General features: G+C 47.3%; 1 protein-coding gene across 5 annotated transcripts in view; it reads right to left on the bottom strand.

Annotated features, from left to right (window-relative positions):
• The window catches only part of LOC310668113 (ceramide kinase-like), a 26,937-nt gene extending 3,053 nt beyond the window's left edge, over positions 1-23,884 (bottom strand). Inside the window, exons 1-12 of one of the 5 annotated variants that reach the window (XR_014506621.1) lie at positions 23,504-23,705; positions 15,108-15,209; positions 13,440-13,565; positions 12,757-12,885; positions 12,588-12,651; positions 9,976-10,121; positions 9,526-9,600; positions 8,947-9,099; positions 7,962-8,067; positions 7,801-7,883; positions 4,646-4,845; positions 3,089-3,456 (exon numbers count right to left, since the gene is read on the bottom strand). Coding sequence is in view for 4 of the 5 variants with exons in the window: in XM_083421071.1 (XP_083277197.1) it covers positions 3,263-3,456; positions 4,646-4,845; positions 7,801-7,883; positions 7,962-8,067; positions 8,947-9,099; positions 9,526-9,600; positions 9,976-10,121; positions 12,588-12,651; positions 12,757-12,885; positions 13,440-13,565; positions 15,108-15,209; positions 23,684-23,852 (1,547 nt within the window). In the remaining variant the exon portion in view is untranslated. Of the gene's footprint in view, positions 1-3,088; positions 3,457-4,645; positions 4,846-7,800; positions 7,884-7,961; positions 8,068-8,946; positions 9,100-9,525; positions 9,601-9,975; positions 10,122-12,587; positions 12,652-12,756; positions 12,886-13,439; positions 13,566-15,107; positions 15,210-17,833; positions 17,886-18,954; positions 19,831-23,503 lie in introns of those variants that run through there. The other 4 variants (XM_083421071.1, XM_083421072.1, XM_083421074.1 and 1 more) reach the window with 4 other exon arrangements.

Genomic DNA, 23,884 nt, shown 5'->3' with positions numbered 1-23,884 from the left:
GTAATCCAAGTTTATGCACCAACTACTGGTGCTGAAGAAACTGAAATTGACCAATTCTATGAAGACTTACAAGACCTTATAGAAATGACACCAAAGAAGGATGTTCTTCTCATTATAGGGGATTGGAATGCTAAAGTAGGGAGTCATGAGATAAAAGGAACAACTGGCAAGTTTGGCCTTGGAGTTCAAAATGAAGCAGGGCAAAGGCTAATAGAGTTCTGCCAAGAGAACAAGCTGGTCATCACAAACACTCTTTTCCAACAACACAAGAGACGACTCTACACATGGACATCACCAGATGGGCAGCATCGAAATCAGATTGATTATATTCTCTGCAGCCAAAGATGGGGAAGCTCTATACAGTCAGCAAAAACAAGACCTGGAGCTGACTGTGGCTCAGATCATCAGCTTCTTATAGCAAAAATTCAATTCTTATAGCAAAATTCAAGCTTAAACTGAAGAAAGTAGGAAAAACTACTGGGCCGGTAAGATACAATCTAAACCAAATCCCTTATCAATACACAGTGGAAGTGAGGTGTAGAGTGGGTTTTCTGGATCCCTGTGTATGCCAAGAAAGGGATTCTTCCCCCCCCCTTTTTTGCGTGTGTCTGTCTGTTCCCTTGCTGCATATCTCAGAGGCGCTGCAAAAGCTCACACTTTGTGCCTTGCCTGTTCGACCCTGGCATGGTGCGCTGGTACGGATAGATCCTAAGCTTAGCTGATGTCATGACCCTCTAATCTAACTATAAACTTCCCATGTTTATTACCACAGACTAGAAGAATGTTAAGTGCACTCTTATAATCCCTGCGTAAGACATCCCTATCTATCTTAGGTTGTTATCTTAGGTTGTCATGTTCTTGTGCTCTCTCTCTCTGTATCTATCGATGCGTATGTATGCATGTAAACTGTAAATGTATGTTTGTACACGTAACCTACTGCATCCAATCAGCACCTAGCATATATGGTGCAATAGAGCCCAATATACAATAAAAGGGACAGGCTCCTAGTCTCAAGCTTGTGACGCCTCCCACATGGACACCCTCGACTCTGCTGCCAGTTATTTCCAACCCAACATCTGGTGACCCCGACTAAACAACAACAGGTTTAAGGATTTAGATTTGCTGGACAGAGTGCCTGAAGAACTATGGATGGAGGCTCGCAACATTATACAGGGGGCAGCAACTAAAACCATCCCAATGAAAAGGAAATACAAGAAAGCAAAGTGGCTGTCCAACGAGGCCTTACAAATAGCAGGGGAGAGAAGACAAGCAAAATGCGAGGGAGATAGTGAAAGATACAGGAAATTGAATGCAGATTTCCAAAGAATAGCAAGGAGAGAAAAGAAGGCCTTCTTAAATGAGCAATCCAAAGAAATAGAGGAAAACAACAGAATGGGAGGAACCAGAGATCTGTTCAAGAAAATCGGAAATATGAAAGGAACATTTCGTACAAAGATTACCATAATAAAGGACAAAAGTGGTAAGGACCTAACAGAAGCAGAAAACATCAAGAAGAGGTGGCAAGAATACACAGAGGAATTATACCAGAAGGATATGGATGTCTCGTACACCCCAGGTAGTGTGGTTGCTGACCTTGAGCCAGACATCCTGGAGAGTGAAGTCAAATGGGCCTTAGAAAGCACTGCAAATAACAAGGCCAGTGGAAGTGATGGTATTCCAGCTGAACTATTTAAAATTTTAAAAGATGATGCTGTTAAGGTGCTACACTCAATATGCCAGCAAGTTTGGAAAACTCAGCAGTGGCCAGAGGATTGGAGAAGATCAGTCTACATCCCAATCCCAAAGAAGGGCAGTGCCAAAGAATGCTCCAACTACCGCACAATTGCACTCATTTCACACGCTAGCAAGTTTATGCTTAAAATTCTACAAGGAAGGCTCAAGCAGTATGTGGACCGAGAACTCCCAGAAATGCAAGCTGGATTTAGAAGAGGCAGAGGAACCAGAGACCAAATTGCAAACATGCGCTGGATTATGGAAAAAGCTAGAGAGTTCCAGAAAGACATCTACTTCTGCTTCATTGACTATGCGAAAGCCTTTGACTGTGTCGACCACAGCAAAAGAAATGGGAGTGCCTGATCACCTCATCTGTCTCCTGAGAAATCTCTATGTGGGACAAGAAGCTACAGTTAGAACTGGATATGGAACAACTGATTGGTTCAAAATTGGGAAAGGAGTACGACAAGGCTGTATATTGTCTCCCTGCTTATTTAACTTATATGCAGAATTCATCATGCGAAAGGCTGGGCTGGATGAATCCGAAGCCGGAATTAAGATTGCCGGAAGAAATATCAGCAACCTCAGATATGCAGATGACACAACCTTGATGGCAGAAAGTGAGGAGGAATTAAAGAACCTTTTATTGAGGGTGAAGGAGGAGAGCACAAAATATGGTCTGAAGCTCAACATCAACAAAACGAAGATCATGGCCACTGGTCCCATCACCTCCTGGCAAATAGAAGGGGAAGAAATGGAGGCAGTAAGAGATTTTACTTTCTTGGGCTCCATGATCACTGCAGATGGTGACAGCAGTCACGAAATTAAAAGACGCCTGCTTCTTGGGAGAAAAGCAATGTCAAACCTAGACAGCATCTTAAAAAGTAGAGACATCACCTTGCCAACAAAGGTCCATATAGTAAAAGCTATGGTTTTCCCAGTAGTGATGTATGGAAGTGAGAGCTGGACCATCAAGAAGGCTGATCGCCGAAGAATTGATGCTTTTGAATTATGGTGCTGGAGGAGACTCTTGAGAGTCCCATGGACTGCAAGAAGATCAAACCTCTCCATTCTGAAGGAAATCAACTCTGAGTGCTCACTGGAAGGACAGACCCTGAAGCTGAGGCTCCAATACTTTGGCCACCTCCTAGAAAAGACCCTGATGTTGGGAAAGATGGAGGGCACAAGGAGAAGGGGATGACAGAGGGCGAGATGGTTGGATAGTGTTCTCGAAGCTACCAGCATGAGTTTGACCAAACTGCGGGAGGCAGTGGAAGACAGGAGGGCCTCGCGTGCTCTGGTCCAGGGGGTCACGAAGAGTCGGACACGACTGAACGACTAAACAACAACAAACCTGCCAGTCCCAGTTCTGATCACATGCTGCTGCTCTGATACTTCTGGCTATGTCTGTGTGGCACTGAAGTCTCTTTCACAAGCTTCTAAGTGTTGGCTGTAGATTGCTCTGCTAACACCTGAGCCCCTGAAGTACGGCAGAAGAATATTTGCCACAACTATCCAGACAACCTACCTGACGCTGATGTCGGTATGTTGCAGGGTCTCACCATCGCAGGTCCAGCAGCTGGTGGGTGGTTCTTCCTGACACTGCCCCCCACACAGCCCCTTGCGTCGTCTTACAACCGGTTCTCCATCCATATGGTCTTCCACTTTTGAGGTGAAACGAATAGCCCGGACCCGGTACACACTCACAAAAGGCAGGTCAAACTGAAAAGTACATTTAAGGGGTTTTTTAAACCCTCTGATCTCTGAAGCTCATGGCATTACCAGAATAAGTATTAACCTCTCCAGCTCTAACTCAAACGTTTGCGGCTTTAAGCAAAGCTCTGTATGAAGCTGCCTTCTACTTTCAGAGCAGTGGTCCTTTCAGCCCAAGGCAGACGAGCAGTAGTAGCCTGTCCAAGAACTTAGGCAGGTGGCATTTTGCAACTCTTAATACCCAATATGCTTTTTGCGTTTCCTTGGCTGCTCTTTGTGCAAAAGCACATGCTCTGAAGGAGAACTGTGGCTCCTCCCCTTATTTAAAATACTGCCTTTTGACCTGGGAGCCCCCAAAGTTACATGCAGAATATGTAAGAAAACACAATCGTGTCAATTCAAGTCACTGCAGTGGAATAAAATACCAGAAGGAGGAGTATCATGACCGGAACAATTCAGCCACTTTTAGAAGCCCAGAAGAAAACTAGCTTTCACCATCCCCTGGCAATAGATGGAAAGGGGCCCAGCATACCTTTCGGGTGAAGATGATCCAAAGCCTTTGTGCCACTATGGAAAAGGCCCAATCCTGTGTGTTTACCAACCTAAGTTGGGCAGTGGTGCCACGAGAGCAGAGCCCCACTCTAAGCCTCCATGGCCTCACCCTTTAAATGCATGGAGGATGCTCTTTGTTAACTAAAGAGAGGAGGGCCCAGGGGCCCAAGATGAAAGAAATCGGGGGGGGGGGGCTGTTAAGGAAAGGTGTCCCCTGCATCTGACAGCATAGTTCTCCTCATTTTGCTTAAGAGAGGACAATGTAGTTGCCTAGAAAAGTCTCCTGTGTTCAGGTTATATTCCGACAGGATTTCCAACTGCCAGTTTAATGTGCTCAAGCCCCTTTCTGTACCCCCTACCACTTCAACCCTCCACCAGGGGCTTCAGACTTTGCCTCAAAAGATGTTCAAATTCTAAAATAAAGAGTTGACCTCCAGTCTCAAATAGGGGGCTTCAGTTCTGGAGCAGAAATAAATATATGCCTGTTGTACAGGGTGCTGAGTTTCACGCATATTTGAGTTTTCATAGTTGTAACTGCATCCACATGGGCAGAATTGCGGTTGTCAGAAAGAGGCTTGGCCTTTTAGGTTCTGCCCCCAGCTCTGTGGGGAGACAAGGGCAGGGAAGGCAGAGGCTTTCACCATACCTGGTCTGAGCCATTGGTGTGCCGAGTCAAGTGTCGCAAGAAGGAGAGTGCTGAGCATTCATGCACCAGGATGAGGTCTGCTGTACCGTCAGCCAGATGAGCACAGGGGGAGAGTCCCTCCGGGCTCTTGGGGCAGGCACTGCTCATGGAGGTCAAGTTGACAGCCAGGAAACGACCCTGAACCTGCTGCCATTCGCCATCTGGGGGGGGGGGAGGTGGAAGAGGAGAGAGGTTATCCTGGGCAGCTTTAGCTGGGACAAAGCAGCTGCTTGGACAGCCTGTTTGAAAAATGTTTTTTCTAGGGTGCAAGACTCCTGACAGCCCTGTGGCAGCAGCAATTTGTTACGTGGGAATGAAGGTGAGGAACTCCCTCCTTCAATACAACTTCCCATGTGCTGCAGCCAAGCACTGGCATTTAAAAGCTATTTCCAGGGCTAAGCCCTGGCTCAGGAAATCCTGATGGTGGGAGATTAAAGACAGCAACAATGCCCATTAGCCTAGAGCAGGCAATTAATTCCTATTTGAGGTTGCAAACTTTGCTCAGACCTAGGGATTCCCTTCTGTGTTTCTCTACCACATTCCGCCCCAAACAAAGGCAAGCGTCTCAAACCAGTTTAATTCAGTGCCACTGCATTTGCAGGAACAGGGAGATGACAATCTGGGTGGGAGTTACTGGTTTGCTTTTGAGGTCTCCCAATGAAATAGAAGACATGTTTTTGGTTTCATAAAATTTATACACTGCTTGATTGTAGAGAAAACCTCTAAGTGGTTGCTGCAAGTGAGGTGGCCAGTGCAGGGTCTATGTAGTCTATCCTGATGTGAGGGACTGGCTGGATTCTGATGAGTACACACCAGAGGAAGGGGTGTTGGAGACTGACTGGGAAGAAGGGATCCGAGGGAGGCAGACAGGCAGAGGCAGCAGGAGCTGCAGGAACGGAGAACGTAGAACAGTTGCAAGAGGAGGGGGAGAACAGTTAGGCTAGTGTAGAGTCCAGGGCTTCCACACCTCCTCCTCCTCCTGCTCCACTGGCTCCCAGCACCAGGGGAGGATTGAAGAGGGAGAAGCAGAAACAGGTTGCCTGCAGGTGGAGTCTTCACCTGCCTATGTGCAGCTCAGGTGGGGAAGATCCATAAACGGAGGTTGGGGGTGGAGCTTCTCTGTTGTGCCAACTGCCTCATTGGGTGCACACCTAGGAATAGCTGAGAGACGTAGGACTGGTAGACCTGCCTTTCCCTAAATTGTAAGGGTACTTTTGACAATAAAGAGTTGATTCCTCACTCTGGCCATTCCTTGCCTCACAGTGCTGTGACACCCGAGCCTGGAAATTAACAGGGTAGCTACACAGCCCTAGAAGACTATTCCGTGTGTAGTAATAGCACCTCTATAGTACTTTAGGATCCACAGTGCTTTAAACATTCATTAGCTTAGTAATTTTTACAATTTTGTAAAGTAGGCCAGAACTAGTCTTCCCAGCTGTAAGTAGGATGCCTGAATGCAGGAGATGGCAGCTTGCTTAAGGCCACCCGACAAATTTGTGGTTGAGATGAGATATGAATCAGGGATAGAATGCCATATGCATTTTGCCGTGACATTCCTTTTATGAGAAAAAGGCTTTGGGTTTTTAACAGTGGCATGGCAGACAGTTCCTGGGAATGCGCAGCTTCTGGCTTAGAAGTGGGAAATGTAGCTATGATAAAACTTTCTGCTCAGATGCAAGATGAAAAAGAACACTTTCTTGAATCAGATCTGGCCACTGCAGCGAGACATGGGGCTTGGGGCGAGACATCACCTGGTGTCTGCGTATTCCAAAACGGAAAAAATGCAAAACTCTGTACTCAGCAAAGCCTTTTTTTTTTTTTACCTTCAAAGCCTCACTGTTGTAGTTACACATTTTCTAGTGCTGCATTTTTCATATTCAGTCACCTTTCTAGCTTGAATTCTTGAGCAGTCACTGCTTGGGCACTTTGAAAATGCAAAGAGCTGGCATAGCTTAGTACAGTGGTACCTCGGGTTAAGTACTTAATTCGTTCCGGAGGTCCATTCTTAACCTGAAACTGTTCTTAACCCGAAGCACCACTTTAGCTAATGGGGCCTCCTGCTGCTGCCGGAGCACGATTTCTGTTCTCATCCTGAAGCAAAGTTCTTAACCCGAGGTAACATTTCTGGGTTAGCAGAGTCTGTAACCTGAAGTGTATGTAACCTGAAGCGTATGTAACCCGAGGTACCACTGTATACTTTTTTTTATTTATCTGATGTTGTTCTAGGAACCTTTCTGGATAAAAAGTGGGTATAAATATTTTGCATATGTGCCCCTGCAACTGATATACTGGCAGCCCCTGAATACACCCTTCATAGGCCATTCCTGGCACCTGCAGGGTCTCCCCCCCCCCCCCATCTTCAAAAAAATTAGGTATCCCATAGAATAGTTTGTGGCGTGTGCTTATTAGTGGTATGTGTGTGGTTTCTCTATTTTGCAAATGTGCTCACAAGCCCAAAAAGGCTGGCAACACCTGAGTAAGTGAAGTACCTTGAACATTTAAAAGCACTATGTAAATTATTTTAAATACTTTGCAGTTATAAGGAGAAGAAACCTGCTTTTAAAAAATATTTTAAAAAGGTAAGTGGATATTCTCAGGAAAATTCCAAAGCCAGCTCTAGTTGCATACAACTAGCGGCAGCCATGGATGTGTCTCGAGATGCACAGAGCCTGTTCCGATAGAGGCAACATACACATTCACACATGATACGTGCGCACTCATGGAAGCGTGCTGGGTCAGGGCAAATGTCTCTCTTGTTTCTGGGGCCTCTGTAGATGCTGTTCATACATTTAAATTGGGGGGGACGGGGACAAAGAAGGGCTGAATTCTGCTTAAAAACATGTGACAGTAAAGTTAGAATTTCTAATCTGTTCAATCCTATGGAATTCATACATATAATCAGATCATTGTCTCACATTTGCATGTCACACCCATATATGGTTCTGGTACAAGAGGGTGCAGCTGAATTTTAAAAATAAAGTAGGATCCGGGGCACGTGGCTTCTATGCCCAGACCCTAGAGCAGCTTCACCTTACAGGAAAGCATATGAAGGAACTGAGCCAGATCTAGCCCCAGCCAGTCGGCTGCGTATCAGTCTCAATGTCTAGTTCTCTCACCTACGTGCTGCTCCGGTTCTGAAAGGTTTTCTTCCTCTGTCCCAGCCGGTAACTCTTTGCTAGACTCTGAACAGACCACACACCTGAAAGAGAGGGGTGGTGTCACTTCTGATCCCAGCCCTTGTCTTTATTGTAAAGCCAACTGTCAAACTTCCACCTACCCAGAGCGGCAGCGCGTTTGGTCCCTTGGGTTTGCCTCCTCCGTTCTGGCCACTTGGAATTCCACGGTGCCTTCATAGCTGCAGTTCCTCAGCAGTGCCTTGGCTCCTGGAGAGAACAGGGAGAGAGTTGCTTTCAACTGGCAGGCAGCACTTCAGAGCAGATTCTAATAACTGATACATAATCCTAACAATCTCAGCTTTTATTTAAATACCAAGGACTGTGCTCTGGCTTGCATTGCTTGCCAACCCTGCCTCCCCCCACCTCCTTGGCTGTCACCAATCCTCCCACCCTCACTCCCCCTAGACCTTGCCAAACCCCACATCCTCCTCCCCAAACGAACCCCTTACCTTCCCACCACATGCTGCCACCACAGCCGAGTGGGAGGAAGAGTTGGTCTGGCAAGAGGAGGGTCACAGGAGGCCTGAGATCTTCTGGCGCTGCCACCACTGCCTTATCTGGACCAGGGGCAGATTACCAGGTTAGCTGGCTGCCACTTCCGGCCGCCTTCCTCCTTCCCATGCTGCTCCTCTGGCTAGGCCAATTCTTCACTGTAAATTATGAGGCTGCCGCTTCTGGGTCGCTTCCTTGTCCCGGCAATGGTTCTCCTGCCACTCTTCATGCCAACGGGAGGCTGTGCAAACTACTATGGGAAAACCAATAAGTACAACTATAAAGAGAAAATGTACCCCAAAAAAGGGGGCAAATTTACATCATGCAAATTATCCATCAAGTTTACAGTTAACACTATGTCATAAACAGACACTCACTCGTAATTCAAAGGTACCACATTCCCTGGTTATAAGGCAACAAGGTTCATCTTACTGCTGGCCTGGCCTATCCTTGTCGCCTGCCCCAAGCCAGAGAGCCCTGCCAAGCCTAGGAAAGAGGATTTTAGTGGGCTGGTCCAGATATTCAGTGTACATGCTCCCTCTGTCAGTTGCATCATTGTTCAGCTTATCACAGTGGATTCCTTCCCCTGCATACCGGCATAGGTGTAGCGCATCGGGCCCATCCAACGGTACTTCTCACTGGTGCTCACTACATCACCATAGAAGCCATAGCCAACCAGGGAGACTGAATAACGTAGAAGCTTTCCATTGTGCCAAATGCTGCAGACATCCATAGGTTGGCTGTCCCCTAGAAAACAGAAGAAGGCCACTAAGGTTCCAGATTATATTTAAGTTCCACCACCCAGTATTGTGTTCTGCTACACATTTTCCATCAGAAAAAGAAGTAGCATCTATGTTTACCAAGGTACAGATCTCTGTTTGCATTCCTCAGCAATTACTGGAACACAGTAGCCGAGATCTACAGTATCATTTGCAAAGGCTAAGGGCCTCCAAAAGGATGTCCTTATCTTCTGTGCCAACTCTGCTCATCTATCAGTTGGCCTCCCAACTTTTTTACTTCAGTGGGGGTGGGGGGTTCCTCAGACCAGGGAGGATTTGCTTCCCCAACCCAGCCTTGCAAAGTTCCCAGCCAAGATATGTCAATACTCCATTCTCCCAAGAGTTGAATGCCATGAGCCATGGAATAAATGGGTAGGAAAGGGAAAATCAGTACCTATAACAATGTGCAGAGCAGAGGTGATGGGGTCGTTTGTTCCCACAGTTGCAAAACAGATGCAGTCTGTAGAACCTGAGGTAGAAATGGAGAGCAACAGATTACTACCCAGACTGGCTGGGGCAACCCAGTCAGATGGGCGGGGTACAAATAATAAATTATTATTATTTAAATAGTTATTATGACATTACCTGGCTGCAAAAAAACCCCTGGAAATGCACCTTACTTTTCCCCGCATCTTCAGATGAGCAGAGCTAAATCTCAAGAACATAAGAGGCCTGCTGGATCAGACCCAAGGCCGGTCGTATTGAAGTATCCTGTTCTCCCAGTGGCCTGGCAGGCACTAAGAGGACCACCTGAAAGCACTGGGTGCCCACAGGTGCTTGCTACCTTGCAGGTCCTCAATCCCAAACACTCTTTCTCTCAAGCACCCAGGGCCCATATGCTCACCTGCAGGTATGATGCCAATACGAAGCCTTGGGGACAAGAGTTCTGCATCAATGTCATTCTCTGATCCCCCGGCTTTTTGCTGTGTCCGGTCAATCAAGGCGTGCATTAGCTCATTAAAGGTGCCATCGCCCCCCACGCTCACCAGTCTGTGGAGAAATGAGATAGACTACATCAGGCACTGAGAGAACCTCCCTTGTGGTTCCCAAGTGGAAAGGTCCATGGTGGGATTAAATATGGGGGGAAATGTATCAAGTTACAAAAAAAATAGATTGTATTCGGGAATGGGTATCTGACTGTTTTAAATATTACCAAGTGAATGAACTACTTGTAAAGGACTTGGTGAATGGGTTTTCTTACTGTAGATCAGAGCTTGATATGAATTTGTTAGACAAATATGAGAAGTTAATTTTGAAAATGTATAGAATACTTCTGGAATGGAAAGGACAAAATGGACAAAATGATTAAAGTACCGTATTTTTCGCTCCATAACACGCACTCCCCCCCCCCAAAGGTAAAGGGAAATGTGTGTGTGCGTTATGGAGCGAATGCAGGCGGGAGGAGCCGCTCTTGCTGGCTTTTCGGCGAGGCGGGAGAAGGAAAGGAACCTCTCTTCTTCCGGCTCCCTGGAAAGCCGGCAACAGCTGCTGACACTCTCCTCAGCTCTCTTTAAAGCAAGAGCTGCGCAGCGTGTCTGCCTGCTCTATGGCTTTTTGGCAAGGTGACTTTATAGTCTGATGGGCTGACTGTAATTCAAGGAAAGGGAGAGCCGCTTACACACATGTAAGCGGCTCTTACTCTGCTTTCTTTACAATGAGCCGGAAGGAGGGACAAAGAGGGCATCCCCTTCCGTCCCTCCCCCAGCACCTCACCGGTAAATTCAAGCAAAGCGGCTTACAAGGCTCCTGCCTTTTGCTCCGGTTCCAGCGAGGCAAGGCAGCTGCACAAATGTGAGCTCCCCCCCTCTCTCTCTTCCTTCCCTCTTTCCTTCCTTCCCTCCCTCCCTCCCTCTTCCAACTTCAAAAAATATTGGGGGGCGGCCAGGTAAGCCCCACCTCACATACCACAATGGGGGGTGGGGGATGACTCCCTCAAATATTTAATGGGGGGTGAAGGCACCTAGGCCCATGGGAGTTGGCTGCTTTGCTTAGGACAAATGTGAGCTCTCCATCTCTCTTCCCTCCCTCCCTCCCTCTTCCAACTTCAATAAAATATTGGGGGGGGCAGGTACAGGTAAGCCCCATCTCACAGACTGCAGGTAAATTCTCTCTTCATTTGTTAATGACAGTGATGATGTTTCTTAGTGCCACTGTTGACTGCTATTCACTTTACATGGTTGTAATATGATTCTGATATACTAGTTGTTTATTAAATAGTTTAGTACAACATTTGATTCAGAATTTTTTTTTTTCTTGCTTTCCTCCTCTAAAAACTACGTGAGTGTTATGGTCAGGTGCGTGTTATAGAGTGAAAAATATGGTAGTTATGATACAATAGGCAAGAGACCAGGGCTATAATATAGAATTTGCCACTTGGGAGAAGCTCTGAAAAGTTAAGTTAAAATTTACAGTCTATTATACATTTAAAAAGAATGATATGAAGATGGTGTATAGATGGTACTTAGCACCATATAAGATTGCAAAAATGTATAAGAGTAAATCAAGTACCTTTTGGAAGTGTAAAATGTTGGGTGGAACTTTTTTCATATGTGGTGGATCTGCAGAAAGGCGAAAGGTTATTGGGAAATGAAGTATAATGAGTTTTTTTTAATGTTTAAAGTGATGGTTTCCAATAAACCTGAGGCCTTTCTGTTAGGTTTAATTGGATCAGAGCTTCTGAAGGAATTGTTTAATTTGTTTATGTATGTTATGACGGCGGCAAGAATAGTCTGTGAACAAAACTGGAAAGAAGAATGGCTTATGAAAATAATGGAATGTGCTGAGAGGGCTAGACTGTGAGAATTAAAGAACAGAATAGGGGGGAAAAATTGAAGAATGGAAATATTTTGTAGAATATTTGAAAAAATATCATGGTTGTGTCATGTTGTGTGCGCTGTTTGGCCTCTGCTCTTCAGCGCTGCAGCAGCAACTGGGCCAGGACCTCCCCCTCTGCTGTGGGGCCTCTGTTGGGGCCCAGCACAGCTACAGACACACCCCAGAAGCACAGCCACGGCCCAGTCTGACCCATCACAAGGCCTGCAAGCACTTTTCTGCAGGACTCCTGGTGCCCACTTGTAGCAGATTGATCTGAGCACACAATGTTGGTGGACTTCTAGTGGGGTCTCAAAGCAGGATGCTGAGGGTCATCAAGACAGCAGGGAACATAGATGCAGGTCAGGTGACAATATGTCCTTTTTTACAGAGGAAAGTCCTCAATTTGAAGAGCTGTCCATTCCAAGTCTGGCAATATAAAGAATGCTAATGGGGAGGGCATTTAGTATCTAGATAGCAGATTGAACAGGCAAACAGATCACCATGTCACAGTCTTCCCTTGATATTTCTATTTAATCTGTAAGTATTTCTAAATCAATACGTATAAATTAACATATATGTTCTCCTTTGTCCTCTTTTTTGGTGATGCAAAAGTGACAATCCTAGATGCTGGCCAGTCCTTACCCATCAAAGTCACTGAGGTCTTGCTGCAGGATGTAGTCACGAGCCTCGTTGGCATGGCAGGTCTCTGGGAAGGTGCAGAGAAGGTCAGAGGTCATGTCACTGGGATTGGGGCAGAGGCCCGTGTCACAGAGAAAGCAGGAGAGTGATGGTCAAGAAAAATGGGACTTACCCAGAACTTGAACATGGATCCCGGCAAGGGTGAAGAGTGGGGCCACCTGACCCTGGTAGATTTCCACTGCTCGCCCGCGTCCCCCAACCGGGTTGATGCAGACAAGGAGGCTCTTGGGCCGTGTAACTCCTGAAGCAAAGGGAGGAAAAACATCAGAACTTTCTTGGATGAGACCAAAGGCCCATCTAGCCAAGCATCAATCAGCTTCCTCTGTGAAGCACACATTCAAGTCATGAAAAAACTGCCTTCCCCAATGTTGCCTCCCACCCCCCAAAAAGTGGTATTCAGAGGTACATCGCTTCTGAGCATGGGGTCCCATTTAGCTATCATTTTGCTCAGTGTCCATACGTGGGAGGGGTGGAGACTTGATTTAAAGTCACTGTCAAAACTCCAAAACTTAATAATCCAAACCAGAGTCCAGCCTTGAACTAGCTGAAATAGCCATCATGAGTGCCTTCAAGCTCATGAAGAAAGCCCACCTTCCCTTGCTACTTACTTACCACAGTCCCCACCAAACCCACACACTGGGAGGGCCTTGCTGTCTCTCTCCTCTTGAAAACTAAGCCCTGCTCTCAGGAGCAACCTTCCTCTGTCATGGCAACCATGGCCTGTCTCTGAAGGCTGCCATCCAAAAGGAAAGCACCATTCTTACCAGCCCTTTCCACTGCCACCTGAGAACTGACCGTGGTGATGGATCCAGCTCTGCAGGGCATTGACCCAGCGTACTGCCAGCTGAGACTTGGGAGGGGCAGTGAACTCCAGCATCCCCAGGCGCCAACACTCTTGCTTCTCCCGCTGCACAAAGAAAACTGGAGGAAGGGGAAAGAGGAAGTGAGAAAGACTGATGGACAAGAGGGCTGGTGTGGGATCTTGAGAAGCCAAGAGGGGGAGGCCTCCTGTGGCCCAACCCTTAAAAGGTGTGGAGCATACAGGAGATGGCCTGGGGCATTAATTACACATTTTTCATTGGAAATAGTATATACATTTACTTTCATATGTATACACAGTTGTATAATTCCTGCTCACAGTCTGAAGAAAGAGGGTGGCTATTGAGATTACCTCTCAATCCTCCTCCCTGACAGGACTGAGAGTCAAGGACTGGAAACAGTAGAACCAGGAAGATGCCTAGAGTAAAGAAGTTCTATTTCTATGGTTAATCAAGGCTCCACCCTCTTCTATGTGGCAGAAATATAACTTTTTCTTTCCACCCCTCTTTACTGCCGTAAAGACTAGAAACTTAAATTTAAATCAATGATCAGGTGGTCAGGAGTTCATAGCAGTTATAAAATTCACTGTACCATGGAACAAGGAAGAGAGCAATGGGACATCTGGGGAGGAACTAAGCACAGTGCTAAAAACCCAGCGGGCGAATTTGGGGAGCACACAGGGGAGGAAAGGTGGCAAAAGGCCCATTTTAGTCCAATAGCTCTTCACCAGAAATAGCATGTCCCACATAAAGAATCCCTGACTGATGTCCATCCAACCTTATTCCGAATGCCACCAAAGGTATTGTACCCCCAGAAGTGAGCTCTACTGTTTGGACCCTTCCACCCAAGATTTACTGTGTTTTTCGCTCTATAAGAACGCACCCGACCATAGGACGCACCTTGTTTGGGGGGGGGACAAGAAAAAAAATCTCCCCCTCTCTGCTCAGCGCCCCTTCAGCGAAGCAGCAGGAGAAACGGAGCCCCTTCCATTTCTCCTGCCGCTTCGCTGAAGGGGAGCTGCGCAGAGAGGGGGAGATTTTTTTCTTCTTGTTCTCCCCCTCTAAAACAAGGTGCGTTCAGTCGCGTTCAGTGAAGGCAACCCGAAGCCTCCAGAGTGCAGCGGAAGTTCCCGCTGCGCTCTGGAGGCTTCGGGCGGCTACCTTGGAAGCCTCCTCCACCGCCAACCCTCAAAGATCCCTGAAGCCTTCGGAGCACAGCGCAAGTTCCCGCTGCGCTCCGCAGGCTTCGGGTTCCTTTTGCTGAAGCCAGGAGAGTCTTGCTCTCCCGGCTTCAGTAAAAGGAACCCGAAGCCTGCGGAGCGCAGCGGGAACTCGCGCTGAAGGCTTCAGGCGGCTATCCAGGCTTCAGCGAAAGCAACGCAAAGCCTCTGGAGTGTGGAGGGAGCGCTCCCTCTGCGCTTCGGAGGCTTCGCGTTGCTATCGCTGAAGCCATGGAGCCTGCATTCACTCCATAGGATGCACACACATTTCCCCTTAATTTTTGGAGGGGGAAAAGTGCGTCCTATAGAGCGAACAATATGGTAACTTTCATATTTGACTTTTGAGGCTGCATGCCATGTTCTGTAGCATAAAACTGCCCATACAGGTTCCTATGAAGCTTCCTGCTTTGTTCTATCCTGCTCACCTGTGAAACAGCTTTCAGCCTCTGGAGGATCCTCCTCTCCATCCCTGGTAGCACCAAGCCTTACAGCAACCATCTCCTGGACTGGAATGCAGAATCCCTGACCTGGGGAGAGGGGAGATCCATTATTCAGAGGGCGCAGGTGCTGAGCAAGTGCTGATGGGTTAGAAACCCTTGACTCCACCTTCTCTCACTGTCTTTCAGAACCAGACTGCAAGCAAAGGCTCTTTATTGCAGATATGCAAAATTCCTGCACTGTATGACTCAGCTGCCCACTTACTCTCCTGGGTCTTGGCTGGCCATTGCAAAGCACTTCACAGTTGTCCTTGTTGTCCTTCTTCACACTGGGGGAGAGGAGGTTAGAACACCCTTGTCAGGAGGAATGCCAGGACTGTATACTGGCTCCTGGATGCTGGGGCCCCCTGCTCCCCATCTCTGCTCATTTATTTGCCCTTTCCCTCTGAGAGTCCAATCCACACACCACGCGGAGGGAGAGGAGGAGGATGCTCCTTCAGGCAGAAGGAGCTGCAGGACAGATGTGTGAGCCATACAGGCTGCCCTGCATCCACTAGGTGGGTGTTACTCAGTTATATTAAAGGTACAGTACTGGCACACAGTGGGGAATTAGCTCAGCATTTATTGATGGCTGACAGAAATATACTATGTTCTCTAATTCAGGCTTCCTCAACCTCGGCCCTCCAGATGTTTTTGGCCTACAACTCCCATGATCCCTAGCTAGCAGGATTAGTGGTCAGGGTTGATGGGAATTGTAGTCTCAAAACATCTGGAGGGCCAAGGTTGAGGAAGCCTGTTCTAATTGGAAGAAAATGACTGAGAATGGATAATTAACATCTGGGATATTGTGTGTATGGTGAGAAGGCAGTTGGCCAGCTAACATTTTGTGTGTAAAAAATGGTGTGTTTATAGTTTATTGGAGCAAAAACGTTCAAGATAATGTAAACCCAGTTGTGTTACTTGAAACTTTATGACTTCAATTGGTTCTGTTTGAAATATGTTCTTGTTTTTAGGCCTGGGTATTTTATTTTTTTTTAATTTTTGCAGCTTTATCTATTTTGTATTCTCCCCCCTTTCCCCCCTTCTATATATGAAACTGAACATAAAATAAAACAGTAGTAGTAGTAATGCCAGTCTGTTGCCCTAAAGAGGATGCTGTCCCATCACAAGCATAGGAGCCAACTGCTAGGGGCCAAGGTGAGGTCCCCCCCCCCCAATAAAATATCTGAAGCCCCCCAGTTGATGGGCATTGTCATTCAAATGGTGCATGTGTGCTGCGTCTTGTGATTGATTATGCGGGACATGGCTTACCTGGCCTCCCCTGATCACAAGTTTTGAAATAACCTTGAACCCTCAATCCAATCTGCTTCTGTACTTGGAATAGTAGAGGCCATCCTGTCCTTCACCTCAGGCCAGCCTTGACACTTGAAGGCAGGTAAAAAATCAGCAACAGCAGGAGGGAGAGCTGCCAAGCCATTGGGCCACTGACACTTGGTTTTTTCTGGCATTTAATAGCTCCCAGTTCAGCTGGCCAGGAAATTTAAAACTCTGGTCAGGCCAGTAAAATTCTGGTCAAAGACCCATGAAGCACTGAACAAACCGGACTTTTTCAGACCCTATACAGTCCTTAGGGGGTCAACTAGAATAACCAGTTGTGGCACCGATGACGTCTTTGCTGCAGAGGAAGCTGATGTGACCGAGAAAGCCACATATATATGAATGGTCAGGGGACACATCCTCTGAGCACCAGCTCTCACCCATAATGGCAAGCATCCAAACCCAGCCCCTCAGTTTCCTACACTTCTGCACCAGGGCATCTGCACCAGCCTCAAGGGAAGGGAAGCCATGCACAAACAACATGCTTTCAGGTCAGCCCAGGTCCAGACTTAAGTGCCCACGGCAGCACTTTCCCCATAGTGGTAGAAAGAAGGCCTGCCTCTTCCTAGCATCAGCTTAGTGCACTCCTCCTTCTGATAAAAGGAACAGCAGAGAGCTGGATGCTAAGAAGAGGCCCAGACAGCCAAAACAGCTGGCAGCTAAAGCAAGGGCATAGATGGGCAAAGAGTGGGCCACCTCTTAGGAACACCCCTGAGGCCAGGGGTACGTTAGCAGACACGAGAATACAGTTGACCCAACACCTGACCCGCCTCGTCTGCTCAACTTTTAAAGGAGCAAGGCAGAGCCTGTCACTCACATGGTTCTTGTGCCAAATGAAAAGAAGATTGACTCTGCAACCTAACACTTCTAAGGGGCTGGGGGGAGGGAAGCTGGCTATAGGACTCCCGGCCATCCCTCTGACTCCTCCTCCACCCCAGACCCAGATGGCTCTACTGATTAGCTGGCTGAGTCTCTGGAGGCGAAGGAGAGATGGGCCCAGTGGACTTCCCTCCTCTTCTGGGACGTCTGGCAACTCCAGGATAGGGCCCTCATTCTGATCCCTGCCCAAGCTGTCTACAGCCCCCCCCCCCCCGCTCTGAATCCTCCTCCTCTGATTCCTCTACCCTTGCCCCATCCTGCCTGGCTCCACAGGACTTGTGGCAAGCACGCACTCAGAGAGTCTGATAGTAGTGACTACTAGCACGGGTAACTTTTTAAGAGGATTTTACAGGTTCATGGAGGTTTGGCTTACTGAGGGCTGTTATTCTTGATGAATAAAAATTGATCTTTCATTTTACTGGCATATGTCTGTATGTCAGAGACAAAAGATGAGTTACCTCCATCATGCCCTTCTTGTGAGTGAGATCCTTGCATGACGGCCTTGTGGTGCCTGACTAGCTCATTCCAGACTGAGGCAGCTGAAAGACAAAGCCCCCCTCCCATGGCTGCTACACACCCAAATGGTTGTGTAAGCTGACTTGCACTCAGCTTCACTGAGGGCACCAAAAAGAGGACCAATATTTATGCATTAGACTCTAGGCAGGTAATTACTCAAAAGACAGGTATTCTCCTCCTTTAACGCAGATATAATATGATCTTCTCACAAAGAAGCACTAATGACCTCAACTGTCCAGATTTCCAAGCTTGGCCTAGTCACACGCCATTTTCCAACAAGATGAAATGCGCGTTTCATACTTCACTTTCATAACCAGTGCTTTTTTCAGGGGGGATGCAGGGGTACGCCTACTCCTAAACATTTTGTGAATCTAAGTTTGGCCTCATTGAAGGGCAGTATTTCAATATGAGTAGGAAAATGAGAGTATCCCTAAACATTTTTTTAGAAAAAAAGCCCTGTTCATAATTATGTGTTTTTGAACTGTAAGTATGTGTAACTCCCAAAATACTGTGAGATTATCATAAATGTCATAATGCAGTATACAAGTTTGTGAGATTCAGTACCCACATAAATCTGGGAGCAGTTTATTACTGATTCAAGACTAACAAAATATCAGGGACAGGTTGAGAGAATGAGGGGGCCCATAGGAACCGCACAGTGTCACTGAGAACTTCCAAGAGGTCCGTCTGTGAAGACCTGGTCCCTTCAATGCAACAGCTGACATATGCAGCATTTCATTTCCCCATAGAAGTCAATGGGAGCATCTAGGGCTCCTTCAGGAAGCCACCAGCCCTGGCCCCATCACTTGCAGCACTGAGCTAACCCCAATTCCACCTCACTTGGCTCTTTCACAAACAATGTTCCTCTTCAGTTCAATCTTCTAATCAGATGCCGCTTGCTTAAGAATGGAGGGACAGGGGAAATGTTAAGATCAAAGGATGCCAACAGTCCTGATTTCTTGCTGGATAGCAAGAATACCAGCAACAGTGAGAGGAACTAGCTATTCCAACTTCCAAGCCCTGTTAGGTGAGTTGAATGACCTTTGTATGTTAGTAAACTGACCTGTTTCACTGAGATGTGAATAAAAATTCCTGCCAGGAGGCTAGCGTGACCTTTAGTGAAAGCCATGCTGCAGTAATCCGACCCTGCAATTCCTGCAGTGAACCCCGCAGCTTGTTCTTCAGCCACCCAGGAGCAAAGCTTCCGCAAAGGTGGGAAGCGGAGGACAAACAAAATTGCAACACAGGACAGAAAATGTATTCTTATTCTGCAAGAGCTTCCAATTGCATGCATTGTTCTGATTCTGAAACTAGTTTAGAATCATAGACTGAAAGCAAAATGCCACTAAGGAGGAACAGGCAGTTTATACATGGCTTAGATAGATGTTTCACCTCTTGGAAGCCTTCTATCCATCTTCCCCATCCAAATATATAACAACTATATAATACAGATCAAACTAAAGGGTTGATCTATTCCAGCACTCTAACAGTGCCCAGCCTTGGAAGTTCACAAGCAGACTGCAGAGCAAGAAATAAACAACTTACCCTCGACTGCGGCCTTCTCCTCCAACCTGGCATCCTCCAGATGTTGGCCCCATTCTGCCTGACCAAGGGTCAAGGATGATGGGAGTTGTAGTCCAACAACGACTAGAGGGCATCAGGGCAGGGAAGGATGCCTACCCGCCTGCAACACTCTGTACATGGGGACTGTATTCAGCTATCATGACAGCTGCCCATAACCCTATCCTCCATAAAAAAATTTAAAGCTAAATAATCTTTACATAGGGACGTGGGTGGCGCTGTGGGTTAAACCACTGAGCCTAGGGCTTGCTGATCAGAAGGTTGGCGGTTTGAATCCCCGAAACGGGGTGAGCTCCCGTTCCTCGGTCCCTGCTCTTGCCAACCTAGCAGTTGGAAAGCACCTCAAAGTGCAAGTAGATCAACAGGTACCGCTCCAGCGGGAAGGTAAATGCCGTTTCCGTGCGCTGCTCAGGTTTGCCAGAAGCAGCTTAGTCATGCTGGCCACATGACCCAGAAGCTGTACACCGGCTCCCTTGGCCAATAAAGTGAGATGAGCGCCTCAACCCCAGAGTTGGCTACGACTGGACGAGTGACTAGTGGGGTGCCACAGGGTTCTGTCTTGGGCCCGGTCTTATTCAACATCTTTATCAACGACTTGGATGATGGACTCAAGGGCATCCTGATCAAATTTGCAGATGACACCAAACTGGGAGGGGTGGCTAACACCCCAGAGGACAGGATCACACTTCAAAATGACCTTGACAGATTAGAGAACTGGGCAAAAACAAACAAGATGAATTTTAACAGGGAGAAATGTAAAGTATTGCACTTGGGCAAAAAAAATGAGAGGCACAAATACAAGATGGGTGACACCTGGCTTGAGAGCAGTACATGTGAAAAGGATCTAGGAGTCTTGGTTGACCACAAACTTGACATGAGCCAACAGTGTGACACTGCAGCTAAAAAAGCCAATGCAATTCTGGGCTGCATCAATAGGAGTATAGCATCTAGATCAAGGGAAGTAATAGTGCCACTGTATTCTGCTCTGGTCAGACCTGACCTGGAGTACTGTGTCCAGTTCTGGGCACCACAGTTCAAGAAGGACACTGACAAACTGGAACGTGTCCAGAGGAGGGCAACCAAAATGGTCAAAGGCCTGGAAACGATGCCTTATGAGGAACGGCTAAGGGAGCTGGGCATGTTTAGCCTGGAGAAGAGGAGGTTAAGGGGTGATATGATAGCCATGTTCAAATATATAAAAGGATGTCACAGAGAGGAGAGAGAAAGGTTGTTTTCTGCTGCTCCAGAGAAGCGGACACGGAGCAATGGATCCAAACTACAAGAAAGAAGATTCCACCTAAACATTAGGAAGAACTTCCTGACAGTAAGAGTTGTTCGACAGTGGAATTTGCTGCCAAGGAGTGTGGTGGAGTCTCCTTCTTTGGAGGTCTTTAAGCAGAGGCTTGACAACCATATGTCAGGAGTGCTCTGATGGTGTTTCCTGCTTGGCAGGGGGTTGGACTCGATGGCCCTTGTGGTCTCTTCCAACTCTATGATTCTATGATTCTATGACCTAATGGTCAGGGGTCCCTTTACCTTTACCTTTACCTTTAATCTTTCCATCTGCAGAGAAAGTTCATAAGCTATAGTAGATACTTTTTTATATAGACCAAGATCTGCTACACAAACTCTCTAGATAGTACTAAGTAAACTGAATTTTTCTCAGTATCTTTTCCCAATCTGTGAAATGAGTAAAATTAACTGATATAATAGATAAGGATGTGAGCTAGAAAGCTTCCCCAATTCAGCTATCACCCTTTTCAATAAATGTACTGGGTGATTTTAGACAATCCATTGTTTTCACAGCCTTAGCCACCTCTACATCTGCAAGGTGGGAATAATATTGACCTGCCTTAAGGGCTGGTGAAAGGATTACAGATAAAACAAACACACTTTGAAATCTTAAAATGTTCTCTATAAAATTCTCAGTATTTTTACTTCTATCCTGCCCTAGAGGATAGTTGTGAGAAAGCATGAGAGTCACACCAGAGAGCATGCACACAAAGGGATCCCACACAAAGGGATATATTGACAAACATACTAAGCAATGAAATACAATATGCATGCAGGTGACAACCAGATTTACTCCTTTATAAAACAAAACCACCAGGATCTACTCCTGCTCAAGCCCCACTGAAATGAATTTTCACTCCTCAGTATAAAAGGGCTTTTCACTCTCACATTGCAAACACACATATACAAGACTTTTCAAAAAGGGAAGTATGAGTGAGACCTAAAACAAAATGTTGGGGTGTGTGGAGTGCTCCCTGTTCAGGATTCCACCTCTTCCATTCAATGTCCTCTTGATTTCCCACACATTTGCACATATACACTTGCGAGTTGGACTGCAATCCATGGCCACTAAGGAGCTCAGTTCTCACTGGGCTGTTGGGGGTCCCTACTGTTTTTTCTATTTGTTTCTTATTGTTTTCGTACTTCTATAAACTTCACATTGTCCCATCCTCCCATGTCTACTGACACCTGTCTCGTGCATGGTTCGTGCTGTTTTGGCTGTAAAACAAAACAGCACTCTCAACATGAACCCTGGAAATAGGAGTTTTTCTCTCACACGTCTGGCCCTGTGTTCCTTTAGTGGTTCTCTAAGTCTGCATGCATTCTTTCCACATCCACCTGTGTTAAATGATTAACCTCAGTGAGGAAACTATTCTGGTCCTAAGAGTGGAGAGATAATTTGTCTTGTTTACCCGGAAAGGTAGGGCAAATATTAACCAAGACTAACTGCATTCAGAGGATGGAACAGCATTACCCTTAATAAAACATTAAAATAATTAGTACTGCATTAACATGAATACAGCAAGACCTCTACTTACAAGCATCTCTGGTTACTTATCCTTGGGGATATGCATGTGGCAAACCCTGAAGTTATTGCCATGCAACTGGGGGAAGAGGAAGAAGCAAAGTCTGCCGGTGGAAGAGAGTGCAGCCCAGGGGCAGAGTACAAGCAGAAGGTCCCAGGTTTCCTTCCCTGCAGTTTAAGCAGGATTAGGGAGCAAATGATGGGAAATACCTTTCTGTCTGAGACCCCAGAGAGCCACTGCCAGTCAGAGGAGGCACAACTGGGCTGGATGGACAAAGAGTCTGGCATGATACAAGGCAGGCTCCTCTGTTCCTAAAATGGGGCAGCCTTGTCAACAATGTCACATCTTTTCTCTGCAAAACCTAGGCAGGAGTGGGAAATGTTCCTGCCAGACTTTGGCTACAGAACCACCCCCCACCCCCCAGGGCCGGATTAAGGTTTGATGTGGCCCTAAGGAGCTCCTGAAGGTAATGGGGCCCTTTATGTGTCCACCTGTCCTTTGTCAACAACAATTGTCACTGTTTTTTGTGTTGAATATATGCTATATGGTAATTTATGGATACCTAATAGGTATCTAAAGCCATTATATTTTGGAAATGTACATCCAGTTGTTTTTCCCTTTACATTTTTTTGGGGCCCCAAGCTATAGCTTGTATAGCTCATAGTAAATCCGACACTGCTCCTCCCCCCAGGCAACTGTCACACAGTTGTCACTACCTGTTGTTTTCAGCATTGAAAGTGATTTAAAAGCAAACAAGAGTCCCCGGAAAGGCCATAATTATGGAATACTACCAACGTTCACCTTTACAACGTGGCAAGTACACTGGATAGAGCAAGCCTGTGTAAATCTACTCAGAAGTAAATCCCATAAATACAGTGAAGATTCCTCCCCCCAGAGTGTATACAAGATCGCAGCCTTAGGCTGCATACACAGCATCTCCCTAAAGCACATACGCCCCCCGCGCCCCTGAATTCTGGGACCTGCAGCTTTGCGGGGAGAAAACCAGTGTCAGAATTTGGGGGCGAATGTGTGTGTCCTGCTTCAGATATATGGTGTTAAGGAAGAGAGACCTGGCGCCTCTCGAACCCTGATGGAAACCTGAAGAATCCAGACCCCCGATCTCGGGGAAAGGCGCCCGCCCCAAAGCCACCCCGCCGGGGGTTGCGCTAGATGACCCCCGGGATTCCGCGGAGCGGGCCCAGGGACACTCACCGCTCGTCCGGCCCACCAGCTCCGGCGTGCCCAGCAGGAACTCCCCGCCCGGCGGCAGAGACACCAGGACCCGCCCGGCCGCCGTGCGCAGCGGGCAGCGCAGGAAAGTCTCCCGCATGGCGCGCTCCGCTGCTCGCTCTCCTCTGGGCCGCCGCCCGCCCGCCCGGCCGAGGCGTTTACCTGTCGCCGGCCGGCCAGGGCGCCTCCCCGGGGCGGGGAGCCCGGGAACCCGCCCAGCCGCCGCCCGGGAAGCCCGAGGCGCCGCGCAGACCCGAAACGGGCCCTCCCCGTCCCGTGGGAACAGTCTCTCCGCGGGGCCCCCACAAGGCAAGAGGGCCCAGGAATCCATGGCTTATTCTTCCCTCACCAGCACCATTATTC

Source organism: Podarcis tiliguerta (genome assembly GCF_965153285.1).
Source record: "Podarcis tiliguerta genome assembly, chromosome: 17".
Classification (NCBI taxonomy): domain Eukaryota; kingdom Metazoa; phylum Chordata; class Lepidosauria; order Squamata; family Lacertidae; genus Podarcis; species Podarcis tiliguerta.
Note: the sequence above shows the minus strand (reverse complement) of the source record. Positions and strands in the feature narration are given on the sequence as shown.